Consider the following 12,968-nt stretch of genomic DNA (forward strand, 5'->3'; position numbering starts at 1 on the left):
GGCTCTATGAAGCTGATCGAATTCTCCAAAGGCTACGGAAAGGTCTAGGAAAGGTGTTTAGGAAAATGGGCGTTTTTTTTGACTATTTGACCGCTGCCTCATTTACTAATGAGCAGGCGATAACGTTAGTAAAATAAATTCTGTTGGTCCTGGCTGGTAGCACCACAATGACTTATTAATAGATAATAGAAGAGAAAAGCAGATTTATTTGTTTGCTTTCTTTAAATATTTGTATAAAGATTTAGTTCAATTTAACGAATCTCGCCACATCTGACAGTTTATGTCACAACGAGTTGTTGCACTCTCTTGCGTTGAATCACGAGCTGTATGTTGGGAACAAGTGTCACCCATTGCTCCCTAGCTTGCCGTTATCCTCACCCAACCCCCGCCTCCACCCCTGTCTGAAGATCACCCCCTACAGTCCGTAAATAACCCCTTTCTGCCCTTCCAAACTCCGCCACTCACACACACACCTTTCAACCCCACCTCCCCCCAACAACCATTAAAGCCATCATCCTGCCTCCAAACCCGACCCCCCCTTCCCCCCCCCCCCCCCCCGTCCTCCGGGCTGGAGCTCCCTGGCGGTCAGTCCGTGGGGGTGAGGGCGCCCCAGACACCTTTAACCCTTTAAGTGCCCAGGCTATCTGTTCGCCACGGGGGAAGAACACCGCCATGGCTCATCGCCTCTCGTCACCCCCTCCTCCCCCCTACTCTCTCTCTCTCTTTTCTACCCACACACACTCAAACACAAACACACATACTCATCTGTCCTTCTGACCGCGTTAACGTTCCCGGAGGCTCAGGTATTTAACTCCCTTTCCTCTGCACGGCCCGGGGAAGTCAGACTGAACGTGGGAGGGGAGGAGGGAGGCATGCTGGGGCAGGGTGGTCGGTCGGTGGAATGATTTGATATCATGCTGAGGCGGTATACAAATAAATACATATGAATTAAATATGTATGATATATGCAACCCCAGAAGAGTGAGTGAGTGAGAGAGAAAGAAGCTTGTGTGTGCATCCTCCTCCGCTCTGGATGTCCGGTGCATGTCTGCCTTGGTGACTGCATGAACCTGAACACAACCTGCGATGCAGCAGACGGCATCAGAACTCTGTCGCTGATGTTCGCAGTCGGTCACAGGCACAGATTGTGCTTCAATACATTCTGAGTATCTCAAAGGTAACGGCTGCTGTGATAGTGGGTTCAGATTGAATGCAAATAGCCACGGATTAAAAAGTCAATGGAAATACACGAGGGACACAAATCAGCTTGGTGCTATGAACTTTTTAAAATTATTATTAGAAATGTATTTATTTTCTTACTGTAAAAACCTACATCGTCTTCGTTTCTACCTAAATATTCATAGTAAGAACCCGTTAATAATAACGGTACATTTTGGGATTAACTTCAGTCCGAGCTGAATAATCCGTGCGTACGTTGTACGTCTACGATGTTCAGTACGTCGTAGTGAACGCTAAAGTCTTATCCGGTCGTAAAGTGAAGACTTTTGGAGAAGAAACCGCCGCCGCTTCTCGTTTCTCGTTCCCAGCTTCACTGGCACAAAGTTCTTCTGCTTCATTTTCTCACATTTCAGGTCAGTCTCCTTTTTCTTCAGCCTCTTTTCCCACAATGCCTTTGAAAAAAAAAAATAAAAAGTACTTTTTATCTCCTATGAAAAGAATCGAGGCATCTCACACAAATCAGTGGTGTTAATGACTTCACTTTGCACTCAGTCTGAACATTTTAATAGCAAATATAAGTGATGTCATTGTTACGATGCGTTCACGCTGCCAGCCACTAGAAACCTGAGCCAACGTTAACAACCGGCTCTCTTCATAATCAGACGAGTTGTCAGCTTCTGTAACTCGTGCAGCGATTACAATTCTTACGTGAAGGCGATCAAACGCATGTCGGCTTTATTGGAAGGTGTTAAAAGAATGTGGTCGCTGGCAGTCTGAACGCGGAGTGAACAGTGCTCGAGGAAAACCAACAGCAGCTAAAGTAAACGGAGCAGCGAGCGGGATGGGGAAGGTGCACACGCAAGTTTTTATAGGTGAAGCTTCCAGGAGAATGGATTCACAGTGATGTACTACTTTGATTCACGTTTCACAGCTGTGTTTGTCGTTCATGACTTCAGTCACGGTATCGTCATCTAACACGCACATTCATTGAGTTTCTATCTGAATGTGAATTTACAAATCAAGAGCATTAAGAGGACACAACTCAGCAAAAACATTGTTATTCATGCACTGATCAATTCTCATATTTTGGGCTCTTTGGCTTCTAAGTCTTCTTTCAGAGTAGTGGAAAGAACAAACATACAAAATACACATTTAGGTGTTTACTGTTACTACTTTGTGTATTTGAGTCCGTCGATTTCTCCTAAATTCACCAAAAGTTACCATTAGATAATGCCTCATTTGCATATTTAACAATAGCATTACAGAAGCCTTGTCATACATACATACAATCATCTTAATGTGAGTAAATAACTGGTGAGGTTTCATGGTGGTATCTATGAGTTAATTACTATAACACCTTCCTCACCTGTCGTGTCTCCTCTCACAGCAGCACCAAAGACACATGATGACGGAGGACAGATCATGAACTCCATAAACACGCAGCAAAGAAAGTGAAAATGCTTAATCAAAGTTTAAATATCACTTTTGGCTCAAAGAAAGCCAAACAACAAAACAAGTTGAAAAAAAACAAAATCACTCCACTGCTGCACCCTGCACGGCATGACTCCCTGCACAAACAAGGACGCGTCCTCCTCTCCTTCACTGGTCTCCTCCTCTCACTTTCTTACATTTCCCCTCTAGGATGCTCTCCCATCATTTCCCTCCTTCCTCTCTCCTCCATTCCTCCCTCTCCACCATCTCTCCTCCTTTGCCTTCTCGCTCCCACCCATCTGCTCCAGGGCTGAGCTACAGTAGGGGTTTGCTTGAAGGGGTGAAGTCTTCACACACACACACACACACACACACACACCTTTGTAATTCCCCTTTGACGCATGACATTGTTTCAAAGCAGGTACGTCACAGAACCATTGTGCAGAGAGGACGTTTGTTATTGCATGGTCGGAGTGCAATGGCTTCATATTGTTTATGGGTTTTAAAGACGCTTCTGGCTTCTTCATCACTCCAAAAAGAATGAAATACTGACCGGGAGCTGCATGCGGTCGCAGTATCTCCGTGAGAATGCCTCTTTGTCTTTCTATTGACGGTGTGCGTGTATGGGACAAATACACACAAATCCTGGTTTCTTGAGTCCCCCCTCGTGACGGCTGTCCTGAGTGTATGCCTGTGTTCTCTAGTGTCAAGAAAACCTGGAACCGACCACTTGTTAAGATTTAACACCTTTTTTTCTCCCCCCCCACCCCCACTGTGCAGATGTGCATGCAAAAGAGCTTTGATAAAAATCTCACTAGATGATTGCAGATCTAATGAGGGCAATTTGTGCTGTAGGCCCGGTCTAATTGATCATTATGCTGTGATAAGATAAGAATCGGTGTAAATGGATGCAGCAATCGAGTTTCCTCCTCCGACCGTGAAGGTAATTCTTCTTGGAGCTGGTAGCACAGCAGAAGACGGCCAGGAGGGACGGAGGGACGGAGGGTTTGCACATCCAGAGTCTCAGCCAGGGGGGTCACACGTTCACAGAAGTGCTCTTAGTAGAGAGATTGCAAAAAAAGGGTTTTTGATTGTTTGGTGCCGTTCTGATGGAATATAAAAGGAACACCCTGAAATGTTGAAATGCAAAGGGACGAGGTACGAGGCTCAGTTTTATATAACCCACATGATTGTGAGCCGGAACAGGTGACAGAGTATAAAGAGCGGGTCCAAAAACCCAGACTTGAAACCAACGGCCAACACTGAAGTTAACTCCACTTCTCTAGTTATTTGATCCCAAACGATGACTTATTTGTTACGTAACTTCTCTACTTAAATAAAGTCACTTTTGTAGTTAATTTTTACCCAAATGTTGACATACATTGATTTGATAAGTAACTTCTCTACTTAAGTAACGCCACTTCTGTAGTTATTTGAATCCAAACAAGCCATTTAATACATTGATGACATCTTTTTAACCACGCTTTGAGTAGGAGACAGGTGTGTAGACATTCCATCCGGTCATCATGGAGACGAGTTATGGGTGTGGGAGGCTACAGTATGGGTGTTAATGGGGGGCGGGGGGGGGGGGGGTGTTTAAGCAGGTTTGTCCATCTTGCTGTCCTTCCTTCTTTGTCTGTCTCTCATGTGGATGTATTTTTCCCTGTTTCTACCCAACCCCCTCTCTCTTGTCTTGTGTCTGTCTTTGTCCGTCTCTCTCTATCAATGTGTGTCTCTGTGTGTGTGTGTCTTTCTTTCTATGTGTGTTCCCCCTCTCCTTCCCTCCTTCCTTCCTCCTCCTTCTCTTCTTCTTCTTCTGTCTGTGTTCCCCGTCTTCCTTTCTGTCGTCACTGACTCTCGCTGTCTCCACCTTCGGTGAAACTCAACAGGAGCAGCACCCGGTAAAGTTCTTCCTCTGTCCTCCTCCTCCTCCTCCTCCTCCTCCGCTCTGTCCCCAGCTCTCCACCACCGGATCAAATTGGCTTCTCTCTCTTTCTTTCTTTTGTTCTTCTGTTCATTCGTACTCATCCTCGCCGTATCGTAGCTTGTCTCACTCTTCACCACTTTAAGTCATCGAAACAACGCAACGGTTTTCGTCGATGTAGATGATTTGATGCCCACAGGTTGTTTTTTTAGAAGACACTTGATTCCACTTTTGCAAAAGATTAAAGATTCATACATTATCAAAGTGATACTCCACCGATCATCTATCTTTCGGTTAGAGCCCTGAAGGCTTTAAAGGTGGCGGTAAAAACGTTGTTGTCCGTCACCAAAAGTTAGAGCTGTGAGCTTAAATCCAAATTACTAAACCAGAAATGAAAACTCTGAAGTCTCATTGCTCCCGTGCTGGTTCTCCTTTCTGTTTCTACAAACTCCATCTGCTGCAGTAAAACACTGACTATGGAGAAGAAGCTCACACAAAACCCGATTCAAAATATCTGAACAGTCCCTTTAAGTCAGTCCAGGTTCAAATACTGAGACGATGAGGTTCTTGCCTTAAGTGCATTGAATGTATGAAGCTGTGGACTTTTTTCTCTCTCTTCTATTATCAGTCTCCACTGTTTGCGTCCATTAGACACAAATCCAAGCTTCCAACACCTGCTGTGCTCAGTGAAAGGCAAGAAGCCTTTTACAGCCACCTTATAGTCCAACAGGTGCTCAAACCACAGATATTGTTTTGTGTGGAGTATCCTCTTGATTTGCCATTGAAGGAACACCCTGAAACATCTGTTCGTTAGGAACACTAACCAAACTCATACATTTAGTCGTGAGACTCAAAGAGCTGTTGCGCCGATATCGTTACGCTAGCGTGTGCGTGCATGTGTGCGTGCATGTGTGTGTGTGTAGGGAATGTTTTCCCTATAACACCAATGGCCCTACTGGGCTTCACTCTTAATTCCTCCCAAGCTGCTCTGATGGAGAGACCTCAGTCCTGCTCAACTTCAGACGGAGGAAGGCCGATTGATAATCGATCGGAGTCTCACTCTCGCACACACATTGCAGACTCGTAGAACTTTCCCGAGGTCTCGGACTCGATCAATCAGCCTCGAATTGAATCGTCTTGCGTTTTTTGGGGGGTTTTTTAGCCGCGGGAACTGAGTTCATCGTTAAAGAGCGAGCCTTGATGGACGACCCTCTCTTCTGCTCAGGCTTGGCAAGCGTCCAGGCGCCTCCTGCCTTTCTTTTTTTATATTTTTTTTAAATGGCCCATCCACTTACAGTAAAGATCAACTCGGCTATTTACTCCCTCGACACCACCATTTTTCCCCCCTAACTGATATTGGTTTATGGGCTCACAAATCATGAGCAGAGTGTTCAGTTATGGGGTTCGCCAGCGCATTAAAACACTCGACAAAGGGAGTTTTGCTTAAGCCCCCCACGCCCCCGCGCCCGGTCGCTCTCGTGCCTCGTTTGACACCATTGGTTCAACATGTTTTTTCTGTGTTGTGACATGTCCCGAGAGTCTCACATAGCCTCCGTTTCCTCGAGTCTTGCAGTCAGTTTGCAGTCCCGACCCAGAAAATATAATCAGAACACCATTTTCTGAAAATCTGGACTCAATTGAAAGGAAGCTATGTGAAACCGACCAAGATCAGTTCATTTAGTGTTTCCGAATTCAGGATTATATCAAAATAACCCTAGACATGTAGTTCTTTAAAGTCCACGCTTCATGTTTCCGCATCTAAAAACTCCCCCATTTCCCCCTCCGAAGAACCGAACAGCGTGTTCCACTGAAAAAGAAAGAAAGAGGTTTGGCCGGGCACTCTGCCGGGAGATGCCTGTTCGATATGGAATGTCTAATGTATCATGGTGAAGATTATAGCAAAAAGAAAGTGATGATGATGATGCTTCTTGATGTCCATGAAACCAAACGGTCAGGAAACTGATTGCTTTTCCCTCCCACGGGTTTCATGTTTGACGTGCACTCAAAAGTTTCTTTTTTTCCTGCAGAAGAAGAGACTGTAAGAGCTTTGATTGTCCACACTGACGCTGTGGACACAAGTGTCACATCATGTTGTTGCTTTCACTGTAGATTGTCACTATAGAGGTTGTGTTTGTTTCCGTAGTATTAGAGGGTGCTTTAAGAGCCCTTTATGATCTTTCCATATCTGACATTCGTTGTTGTTCTCTGGCTGAACTCTAGGGGGAGCAGCAAAGGCAAAGACATCAGTACGATCAAGTCCCTCCGCGTGTTGAGGGTGCTGCGTCCTCTGAAGACCATCAAACGACTCCCCAAGTTAAAGGTAAAAAGGCTCAGCAAGTCCGCCGGTGCATCTGATTTACGTACACCTTCTTCTCACTACTTTTGCAATAGTATATTTCCTTTTCAAAAGCATGATGGGAAACAAACTCAACTGAGAATAGTTCTTAGTGATGTATTGATGCATTTTCTATCCATCTATAACTAATGAAGACTTTTGTGGGATTAACTCGGCGGCAACCTCCAATACTGAAAAGTGAAGCCAAAGCCAAAGCTGCATTCTCTCTAGTGTCCACCAGGGGGCGACTCCTCTGGTTGTATAGAAGTCTATGAGAAAATGACTACTTCTCTCTTGATTTATTACCTCAGTAAACATTGTAAACATGAGTTTATGGTCTCAATCTCTAGTTTCAAGTCTTCTTCAATACAGCATGATGTTCATTTAGTACATTATGGTCCATTTAGAGTCAAACAGACCATAAAGCAGGGGATGCTTTAGGGGCGGGGCTTACTGTGATTGACAGGTATCTACCACGGCGTTGTCCGTGTTTTTACAACTTTAACTCTTTCACAGTGTGTTTTTACTTCATGAAAGTTAACTGTAACATTTTGGTTGCCTAAAAAAATACAAAAAAACAACAACAACAAAAAAACCAAGATCAAGAGCACGGCTGAAATCCAAGATGGCGACATCCAAAATGACAAATTTGAGGCTTCAAAACAGCAGTCCACAAATGGGTGGGATGGGTGACGTCACAGTGACTGCGTCAGCTCTAATTATTACAGTCTATGGGAATAACCACAGAATAAGTGAGCATGCCTTTGATTAAAACGTTGTATGTTTAGTTCTCATAACTGTGGATTTGCCCTCAAAAGGTTTAACAATAGGCCGGAAGTTATCAGAACACCACAGCTGTGACCGTTGATCTATGCATTCGGTATCTTCTGATAAATGAGGTCAAGGGTCATCCAGCCCGTGTGTGTGTGTTTGCTCATGTCTCCGTCTCTTCCTTCGCAGGCGGTGTTTGACTGCGTGGTCAACTCCCTGAAGAACGTGCTGAACATCTTGATCGTCTACATGCTCTTCATGTTCATCTTCGCCGTGGTGGCCGTGCAGCTCTTCAAAGGCCGATTCTTCTTCTGCACGGACGAATCCAAAGAGTTCGAGCGGGACTGCAGGTTTGTGCCAGAGACAGCAAACTCAAACTCTTTTTAGTTCAATAAAAAACTAAACACAAATATGTCAGTACGAGCGTATATGTTTTTCTAATCCACAGTGTTCTACGTTATTTTCAGCCTGTTCTACAAGTATTTTTCACGTAGTTTTGAGTCATTTTGTCTGTATTTAAATGTTTCACTGAAAAAGAATATTACATAACGTAACATAACGGCTAACTATAGACTCACAGACAACAAAGAGAACCACACAAGAAAACAACACAAACACAGATCATCAGCCTCCGTATCATACCTGCCATAACAGTTATATATTAATGAATATTGTGGACTTAACCCTTCGGGGGTCACTTTGATCCCAAAGTTGCAAAACTTCTAATATGATTCCATCATAGTCCTCTCCAGCAAAATCCATAACAATGTTCCAGACAGAGAAAAACATGTTCATGACTCACGTTTTTGAACATAAATCACTTGCCCTTGGTCGGTCGTGTCAGTTGAGCAGATGCTGCCACCTAGAGGAGTTTGCTGGGAATTTAAATATAAATTGTCTTATTCAATGAGAAGCAGTCACTATAATAGACCGGACCAACCCTAACCCTCATACTGTCAAACACAAACAGAGATAGACATGTAGGGTGTACTGTAGTCTTGATGCTTTTCCATTTCTGTCTGTTTTCACTGATTGATGCCTTTGTTTTGTGTGTGTGTGTGTGTGTGTGTGTGTGTGTGTGTGTGTGTGTGTGTGTGTGTGTGTGTGTGTGTGTGTGTTCCTTCAGGGGCGAATACCTGGTGTATGAGAGAGATGAGGTTAAAGCTCAGAAGCGGGAGTGGAAGAAGTACGATTTTCACTACGACAACGTGGCTTGGGCCCTGCTCACCCTCTTCACTGTCTCCACTGGAGAGGGGTGGCCGCAGTGAGTGGGACGCTCTCATAAACACACACACACACACACACATAATTGTAATTTTATGGGATTTGGTTTCTATGTTTATTAATCATGTAGTGAAAGCATTTCAGTGATCTTCAGACATTTGAATCTGAAAACAAACCAAATACTAATACTTGTGTTATTTCTCTCCTCCTCTCGCAGGGTGTTAAAGCACTCAGTGGACTCCACCTATGAGAATCAGGGCCCTAGCCCGGGTTATAGGATGGAGATGTCCATCTTTTACGTGGTGTACTTCGTTGTCTTCCCCTTCTTCTTCGTAAACATCTTTGTGGCTCTCATCATTATCACCTTCCAGGAACAGGGGGATAAGATGATGGAGGACTACAGTTTAGAAAAGAATGAGGTGAGGAGAGACGCATGGTGTTTGGTCTTTACCTGTAAAGCTTCTTAAAGATGTACAAAAGTAACGTGACTCTTCTCTCCTATCTCTTCCCCCCCCCTACAGAGAGCCTGTATAGATTTCGCCATCAACGCCAGGCCTCTGACTCGCCACATGCCGAAGAATAAACTGAGCTTCCAGTATCGCATGTGGCAGTTTGTGGTGTCTCCGCCCTTCGAGTACAGCATCATGGCTCTGATTGCACTCAACACCATCGTCCTCATGATGAAGGTATGAGTCCCCGCTGCAGTAAAACATGAGAGGTTTCTCTAAAGGGAAACACTACCGCTCTTGTCCACAGGGGCCGCCAAAAAGCAACGTCGTCGTAGCTTTGATGGTGAAGATTTACACAAATCCGTCTCAATTTGGTCTCCAAGAACTGAACACATTCTTAAAGCTGCATTAATCAATATGTTTGTATTAATAGTGGATTCAATAACTATGCATGAAGTGACTCAATAGCAATTTCACCGAACAGGAAGTGGATGAAAAACTGTCATCTGAGAAGTAACTAAAGCTGTCAGACGAATGTAGTGGAGTAAAAAGCACAACATTTACCTCTGAGATGTAGTGGAGGAAAAGTATACAGTTACATAAAATGGAAATACTCAGTATTAGTACCTCAAATGTGTTCTTAAGTACAGTACTGGAGTTGGTGGAGACCAAAAGCAGAGCTCAGAGAGAGTTCATCTCAAACGGACACTCGCTGTGTTTCCAGTCACGACAGCAAATTCAATACAAAAACTCTCAATTGCGTTTTTTTTTTACATTTGTCGTAAAAAGAGAACCTTTGACAAATAAATTCTGACGGTGGCGAACATTTACATGACTGATCAGCTGTTTCAGGATATACATTGCAAATACTAGCTGACATGGAAGAACAATTAAAACCCTCTCCATTCAATTCTCTCGTAGATGGTTCGATATTTAAATGTGTGTGATGTTTAGCTTTGACAGAAACCATTCATTTCCTACTTTTCCATCTACTTTTACTGTTCTCACCATCGTTTTTTTTTCTTTCCGTGTCTCTAGTTTGACGGTGCATCAGAGACGTACGACGAGGTCCTGAAGAACCTCAACATCGTGTTCACCACCTTCTTCTTCTTGGAATCAGTCCTCAAGGTCATCGCTTTTGGCCCTCTGGTAAGGCCGTGAAGAACCTTGACGCAGACACTTCCTGATCTAAGTTGACCCGGTCCTACATGCTTCAGCATTTCATCCTGTTATTCATTCATGAAGCAGGTTATTTTGGGCAGACAGATCTAGAGCATGTTCCTCCTGTCCCTGAGGAAACCAAGAACATACCGTTGTTTGTCGCACAGCGGCCACGCGATCGGCCTCCTTTGATTCTGGGGCGTGAGACGCGATTGGCTACCTTTACCGTCTCTCACTTCTCTCTCTCTCTCTTTTTCCCCCCAACAGAATTTCTTCAGAGATGCCTGGAACATTTTTGATTTTGTCTCCGTCCTCGGAAGCGTCACTGACATATTAGTGACAGAACTAGGGGTAAGTGCTGTGGAGTGTTTGGACGACTCTTCGCTTGATGGTTGAAACGGGTTCGGCGGACTAGTTGTCAATGTCTAAACCAGCCTTTTCATAGATCTCGCCTTTTATTTTCCTTCGCCTGTTGTCAGTTAGTGACCTGATGTATGTGTTGTCCCGTCCACTGGAGTCATAGAGGGACCCGCTGTGTGTAGACGTTTAGAGACGATGCTCAGTGCTAATGAAGATTATAAAATTGCACCATTAGGACGATACAAATGTTGTCACTCGTGTCTGACTGTTTCCTCCTCGGGTTACAGTCTGAATGCTAAGCTCTGCTAGCCAGCTACTGTGATCGAGTCGTATCTTTATTGTACAGATATGAAAGGTGGTCTCGATCTTCTCTTGGCAAGAAAGCAAATATGAACAGTGTTAACAATTCAACTAACATTTGTTGAACATTTCTGATTCCAAAGAGATTAACAGAGAGACTAACAACAGTTTATTGTGTTATTGTGTGTCTATATAATGTGTGTGCATACGTCTATGTCAGGTTTAACTCAGATACATTTGATGTTATTTATCTGGAACATCACACAAACACTCCAAATTTCTCTTTTTGGAGCCAAACCAGTCACACCACTTAATTTCCCGGTTCTGGGTCAGTGTGCTGTTGTGTGTTAACACACTCTTGTGTTTTTCTCACTGTTAACCCTGACTTTGTCACTTGTGTGTCTGTTATTATTCTATACATATGAGCCCAATATGATTATAGATGTAAGAATATCTGTGTAAGTTCAGCCCCTCTCTGTCGCCCACTTACTCTGTATTTTTTTCACCTTTACGTCAAACTGCGAATTGGCTTCCTGGTTTCGGTTATGAACTCATAAAACGTCTCTGAAGTTCACTTCTCAATTCACACTGACTTGAGTCACGATCAGTGCGCTTATTACTGCAAAACAACTGTGACTTCAGATGATTAAAGGCGCCCACTGGCCACGTTGAACGTTCTCCATCAAAGTCCCGGCTGTCTGAAAGGAGACATTAATTGACTTTAGTGGTGTTTTTACGACAGCGAACTGAACGTTTCAGACATCCCATCGATTCTCTGTCAGCTGGTAGCAGCAAACCTGCTGCTTTAGCACATCGAGTACAAGATGTTGTTAGTATTGGCTAGAAATCACATGTTGACGTTGGCAGATTGTGATTGTGGGCAAAGCCAAAAAAACAGCTGGTTCCATCTTGATACTCCTCTGAGGACTACACTCCCCCAAAACTGAACTAGAAATCTACCAAACAACACCAGTCCCTTTGAGTTTTGCTCCACCGACTGATCGACGATCTGCAAGATAGCCAACAAATCAAACATGGAGAAAAGACGGCTCTGCGAACTTCTAGTGTCGGCATTTAACAATAAAGCCAAACTTTTAATGCTGAAAGACTCGATTTACAAAGCTAGCAGTGTAAGAAAATACCGACACACGCGAGTATCGCGATATTATGTTTTGTGATACTCTCAATTACACCGTATCGATTTTTAATTAAATGTTCTCGTGCAAAGTTTTGTAGCAGAGCTGTGGTCAGAGAGGGGCTGAACTCACCGTGTCTCACATCGCTCTCTAACTGTTGTTGTGTTGACTTGAACTTTCTAATGACGCCCATAATGATTCCGTCTTCCTCTTCTATCTCTTTACATGCTTTCTTTAAAACACCTCTCTACTTTGTTGGCGCCCTACGCCCCCTCCCCACTCCCTCCTCCTCTGATTAAAAAAAATCCATCCAATCAAAATGCACTATGAAATCCTTCATCGTGTTCTCCATCCGTGCTGCGCCATGCCATGTGGTGGTGGTGCTGTGATGATGATGATGGTGGTGGTGGTGGTGGTGTGCGTTTCGCCCCATGCCCCCCCCCCCCTCCTCCCCTCCCTGCCCAATAAAACACACGACCAACCCTTCCCCCACCTCCCACCCTCCCGACAAAAACAAATATCTCTCACCCACTCACAATGTACTTCAACTCACAAAAAAACACATAATTAAAAAAATAAAACCCCTCCCCATTCATCTTTCTACATCTTGGCACATGTAGAATCTGGTTGGTTTGTAATTTATCTCTCAAAGCTTTCTGCTGCATCCTCATTGGTCATGCGTACCCCCCCCCCCCCCC

The 12,968-nt window shown here is 44.1% G+C and overlaps 1 protein-coding gene across 1 annotated transcript in view; it reads left to right on the forward strand.

Annotated features, from left to right (window-relative positions):
* cacna1ab (calcium channel, voltage-dependent, P/Q type, alpha 1A subunit, b) overlaps window positions 1-12,968 on the forward strand; it is a 110,884-nt gene that overhangs the window by 64,809 nt on the left and 33,107 nt on the right. Inside the window, exons 27-34 of the mRNA XM_076083010.1 lie at window positions 4,500-4,511; window positions 6,755-6,854; window positions 7,830-7,990; window positions 8,767-8,904; window positions 9,082-9,283; window positions 9,386-9,550; window positions 10,352-10,462; window positions 10,742-10,825. Of these exons, the coding sequence (XP_075939125.1) occupies window positions 4,500-4,511; window positions 6,755-6,854; window positions 7,830-7,990; window positions 8,767-8,904; window positions 9,082-9,283; window positions 9,386-9,550; window positions 10,352-10,462; window positions 10,742-10,825 (973 nt within the window). The remainder of the gene's footprint in view (window positions 1-4,499; window positions 4,512-6,754; window positions 6,855-7,829; window positions 7,991-8,766; window positions 8,905-9,081; window positions 9,284-9,385; window positions 9,551-10,351; window positions 10,463-10,741; window positions 10,826-12,968) is intronic.

The sequence above is a fragment of the Anarhichas minor genome, unplaced genomic scaffold (genome assembly GCF_050575085.1).
Source record: "Anarhichas minor isolate MPS153535 unplaced genomic scaffold, ASM5057508v1 ptg000114l, whole genome shotgun sequence".
Taxonomy (NCBI): domain Eukaryota; kingdom Metazoa; phylum Chordata; class Actinopteri; order Perciformes; family Anarhichadidae; genus Anarhichas; species Anarhichas minor.